The sequence below is a fragment of the Poecilia latipinna genome, unplaced genomic scaffold (genome assembly GCF_001443285.1).
Source record: "Poecilia latipinna isolate Pla-1442-1.1 unplaced genomic scaffold, P_latipinna-1.0 Scaffold1412, whole genome shotgun sequence".
NCBI classification, from domain to species: domain Eukaryota; kingdom Metazoa; phylum Chordata; class Actinopteri; order Cyprinodontiformes; family Poeciliidae; genus Poecilia; species Poecilia latipinna.
Window position 1 is genome coordinate 134,660 of NW_015114028.1, and position 5,445 is coordinate 140,104.

General features: G+C 40.0%; 1 protein-coding gene across 2 annotated transcripts in view; it reads right to left on the reverse strand.

Annotated features, from left to right (window-relative positions):
• The window catches only part of slc1a9 (solute carrier family 1 member 9), a 44,793-nt gene that overhangs the window by 19,192 nt on the left and 20,156 nt on the right, over positions 1 to 5,445 (reverse strand). For both annotated transcript variants that reach the window (XM_015056845.1, XM_015056846.1), the window contains exons 4-6: positions 4,436 to 4,689; positions 1,992 to 2,097; positions 1,776 to 1,902 (exon numbers count right to left, since the gene is read on the reverse strand). In XM_015056845.1, coding sequence (XP_014912331.1) covers positions 1,776 to 1,902; positions 1,992 to 2,097; positions 4,436 to 4,689 — 487 coding nt within the window. The remainder of the gene's footprint in view (positions 1 to 1,775; positions 1,903 to 1,991; positions 2,098 to 4,435; positions 4,690 to 5,445) is intronic.

The following is a 5,445-nucleotide window of genomic DNA, read 5'->3' on the forward strand; positions in this document are numbered from 1 at the left end:
ATTTTTATTAAGTATTTTTGATCTAGTTTATAGTGTAAATATCTTAAGACACTTTAAATAAGACAAAAATAACTACAAGTACCTTTTCAGCCCGATATAGAGGTGTGTTTCAAGTAAATAATTCCTTAAGGGTGACTTTAAAACAGTACTAGTTCCATTGGCAGATTATTTCACTTAAAACATTTTTCAGATGTTTTCAGTCAATCTGCCAGAGGAACCGGAACTTTTTCATAAATTTTAAGGAATTATTCATTTAAAACAAACTCCTATATGTGGTGGAACTTGAAAATTAGTTTTGGTTTATTTCAAGATATCATCCACCAGAAACTAACTTGGTAAGATTTGGTGTTAAATGTCAAAGGTCACGGCTTTATAAGCGCCAAAACCAAAATTAACCCAAGAAAAAGCTGAAGGTATCTGGTTTCTGAATTCACTTCCTATTTAAAAAATATGTTTATTTTTAGCAAAAATATAGACAAAATTTAATTTCTTACAACTTACATGTAAGCAAAAGTTAATTTAATCTGGTCCTGTGGCTCAAGCACCAGGGAGGCTTTGTGTTTTTACAGTGAGAGCTGGCGTTTCTCCTCCGTCTCCCCGTTTCCTTTCCCATCCCTCCTCTAAGTGCCACTTCATCGTCTATTTCTGCGCGACTTATCCAGAGTCCTGCAAAGCCTCAACTCGTGTTTTCTGCTCTGAAGTCCTGCTTTCACACGCATCTCTCAACAACTCCTCTCCTTTTATTCCCCGCCGCCAAGCTGCTCCTCTGCCCGCTGGTGGATCCATTTCATTTTGGAGATTCTCCACCCCGGCTCCCCTGGGAGTCCGCTACATGGCTCCTGCTACTCCCCAGCATACCACAGACTCCAGACTCTAACTCCTTCCATCTGTCCGTGTCCCTCACCAACACGCCCTGCTGCACAAACACAAACTCTTTCCAAGCATTTCTGTTTCGTTTCTACCACAAATATCTTAATTCTCTTCAAATCAGACAACATTAATTTTAAAATAACTTTTCAAATCGATGTAAAAACTTCGTTTAGGTAAATAAATGCTTAAAACTGAAGTTATAATCTTTGGATCTAAAGAGAAATATACTGTAGACTAAATATTACAGCTGCAAACTCATGATCAGACCTGAAATCTGGGTGTCATTTTGACCTCTGACCTGAGCCTTCAGAGTCACATAAAGACAGTTACAAAGTCGGCCTTCTCGTAAATTTATTTTTGGGATTATTTTTACTATGCTGTACTTTTTACTTTTACTTGAGTAAAAATATGTTAAAGTATTGCTACTGTGAAACTTTTACTCACCTTTGCTAACAAGCAACTTTTTAGCAAGATATAGAGGCTTGTTTAACTCAATTATTCCTTATTATTGATGAAAATGTTGTAATTTCACCGGCAGATTAATTCACTTATAGACATTTTTTCCATGTTATTAGTTAAATAATCTGTCAGTGGAATTACACTTTTTAACCAAAATTAAGGAAATATTGACATAAAACAAGTTGAAAAGTTACTTATAAGTTAGTTTTGTCTTATTTCGAGTGTCTTAAGATCAAAAATAAACTTTGTAGGATTCTGTGTTTTTGCAGTGAACATAATCTCTCCATCTTCCTTTCCTTTTCAGTCTTCATGTTCCCACAATTTGTCTCCTGTAAACATTAGTCACCGCCCGCCGCTGACCTTCTGTGTGGCATCTTCCCAATATCAGAGCAAAGCCGTCGTCTGAGAGCAAAACCAGAGACACGTGTCTGCAAGCAGATACTGACCACATGATCATGGAAACCATCGTCATGATGATTTCATTCAGGATGTTGAAGAAGTCGCACATGATTTTCCCACGCTCGCCCATCCTGCCCATGCAGATCCCAAAGGTGATGAAGAAGCCGATCAAGCCTTGAAGAGCAAACAGAGGAGTTAGTTTACTGCCAAAATAAACACGAGCAGACGCACGCAGACTGAGAACCTGGTAGCTATGAACTCACCGAGAACATTCATGCCCCATTTGTATTCCAGTTTTTTCCTGTTCACCACCACCGGCTCGGTCTGGTTCGGTGCCGTGACCGTCACCTGTTTCAACACCGTCTGCACCTACAGGAGGATTTCAGGCTCATAACAGGCTTCTTAACATCTCAGCAGCTGGAGAATTAACTTTAAACTTACATTTTTACGCAAAATTTACGTTTTACACATTTTTGTGCTTCCATTTTCGGGTCTGTTTCTATAAAGACTACAAGCACTTAAAAAACCCACTCAGCTGATTTTGGCAATAATTTAATGATTTTTGGTGTCTGGACAATTACCATTTCAAAATTCTTCTGAATGTACACAGCAATAAGTGTTTTTGGTCTAGCTTCCAGCGCAAATATCTTATTATACTTTAATTGAGACAAAACTAATTAACAAATAACTTTTCAGCAAGAAACACGAGTCAATAATTCAAAATTACTTTTTCCATTGGCAGATTACTTCACTTATAACATGGGAAAAATTATTGTCATAAGTAAAATAATCTGCCAATGGAATATGTAACTTTTATCAATAGTAAGGAATTATTAATTTAAACTACCTCATACATCTTGCAGATAACTTGTAAGTTAGCTTTGTCTTCTTTCAAGTGCTTCAAGACACTGGAAACCAAAAATACTTGGGAAAATTAAAGTTTTTTGCAATGTACTGTCACAAATCAGCAGGAACTGAGCTTCAACTAATGACCCCTGCAAAACCCAACCCGTTGCCTAGCAACCCCAGTGGAATGCCGCCCCGTTGCCTAGCAACCCCAGCGGAGCCCCAGCATGTTTGCTCAGCTGATTTTACCGCTGTGTGCGCTGCATAATGGCTGCTGGAAAAGACGTGGTGTTGTTGACTGTAGGCTACGTTCACACTGCAAATTCTCAATTCAGATTCAAAATCCGATTTTCACATTTCCAAATGTATGCGATCTCTCGTGTGCAAACGACCTGAAAGTGTCCCGAATGTGCAGTAGTGGGCCCTGTAACGTCAGTGTTTCCAGAAGTAAACCAGTTTTTGTGATTTTAAAGTCCAGTCGGAGCCAGCACATTACCGGCCGCCGTGGTTGGTGCTGTTCTTCCTGCTCCCACATGTGAATGAGGTTCAGGTTGGACACGAACTGGCCGCACAGACTCAAGATAAATTTGAAAAGCTCTGATGTGGATCAGATTTAGGACCACATGTCCAAACGGCCTGGGTCAGATTTGTAAAAATCAGATCTGTGTTGTTCAGGCTGTCATGGAAAGATCAGTTAAAGGTCGCATAAGGGTCACTTCAGGCTGCCGTTTGAACGTAGCCATGGAAACCACTTACTGCATTCTTTTTGGATGTGCAGAAGGCTCCACTTCTGCTTTTCAAAGATGTACAGTTGTATAATAGCACATCTGTTTGCAGCCATTTTCATGTTTAAAGTGACAAAAAGCCCCCAAAACAGCTCATTCTGAATAAAATCGCATCATTTAAGAATGGCTTTATGTAAAAAAGAGTAATGAACATGTTTTATCTGGGCTGCAGACCAATCCGAACGTGTTCAAGGAAGCATAATAGGTCACCTTTAAAGAGAAGGCAAACGGAGAACAAGAGGTTTTAACATAAGAGGCAACAAAGAGACATAAAAGAGTCAAAAAGGCTGAAAGGGGAAGGAAGATTTCTTCCCACTTAAACATTCAGCCTTTTTATGACTAATGAATCCCTGATGTTTACACACAAAAGGAGCAGTAAAACAGAAATGTAAGGAGCGGTATTTGGGGGAGAAATGAAAGACAACGGATGGATTACCATGGGAAAAAACCGAGTAAAGAGGTTTGATTTGGCAGCTTTCGCCAGCAGATTCCTCACTGAGATAAGTGCAGATGTGGCAGAGCGCATTTTAAAAGAGAAAACTACTACGGTTTATAAAAAAAGAGAGAACACGACTTTCGTAAGCAGCTTATGCTTCGCTTCATTGAGGTTTGCCTCTCTTAAGGTCACTCCACAGATTTAAATCAGCGTGAGGTCTGGACTTTGCTCTGTTGATGACCCAGTTTGCACCAAACTCACATTTGACTCTAGAAGGCTCCCAGGTCTGGACCAAATGACCACCCCTCCACCACCGTGCTTGACAGATGGTACACAGTGTTTTTCTGTTGTTTTCTCCAAACACGGTGCTGGAAATCATGGCCTACTTAAAGTCTTTACTTTAAATAGGCCATAAAATTAAAGAAGTTTTATGGTTTATCCAGAAGCAGCTCTGCAAAGCTTAAAGAATAGAGTCTGTTTTTGCAGTCAAGCTGCACTTTTTCTCATTGCCTTGTCATTTAGTAGTTTAGTAGTAACTAGTTACATTTACTCAATTACATTTATAAAATATTGCTACTCTGATCTGAGTAAACTTTCTGAATGTTCTACCCTCTGATTGAAAACCAGACGTGTTTAGTACCTGTTGGAAGCAGGCCTGCACCAGGTTCTCAGGAAACAGGTTTCTGATCAGGTCCAGGAAGGCGTCCAGGCTGCTGACCTCCTGGTTCTTCGTGGATGAGGACGTGGCGCTGCTCCGCAGTTTGGGGTTTCCCGGGTGGATTCCCAGAACCAGGATGACTCCCAGGATGGCGGCGATGACAGTGGTGGACATGTAGTACACCATGGCTCTGCTTCCCATCCTCCCACTGGAGCGAGCGTCAAGACCGGCGAGACCTGGAGGTCACAGCCAGTGGATTTACAATTATTGAAGACAACTCTTCATTTTGTCTGGTTTTATTTAAAAATAGCTCCCATCTAAAGGTGTTTTCACACCTGATAGTCTGGTACACTTGGTTCGATTGGGGACCAAAATTGCAACATTTGTTTTATTTTCAGCTGTGGATTTCTTTCACACTGCACTGAATCAAATGACCCAAACCTCTGAGCACACTGCAAAAACACAAAATCTTGCCAAGTTTCTAAAACAAATCTCTTAGTACAATTGAAATAAGACAAAACTAATTGAGAACTTATCAATAAGAAATAAGAGTTTCTTTTAAGTAAATAATTCCTCAATATTGATGAAAACGTTCTAGTTTCACTGACATTATTTCACTTATGGAAAAAATGAAATTAGTGAAATTATCTTCCAGTGAAAATAGTTTTTCATCAATATTAAGGAATTATTAACTTTTACAAGTTAATAATAAGTTTTTTAAGGTAGATTTGTCTTATTTCAAGTGTACTGAGAAACTAGACCAAAAATACCTTAAGATAAGGTACAGCGCCCGTTTCACAGCAGACGCTGCCCCAATCCGCCTGTCGATCTCCCGCTCCCTTCTTCCCTCATTCATGAACAAGATCCTCAGATACTTAAACTCCTCCACTTGAGGCAGGACGAGCCCTCTGACCCGGAGAAGGCACTCTACCCTTTTCCGGCTCAAGACCATGGCCTTGGATTTGGAGGCGTTGAGCCTCATCCCAGCCGCT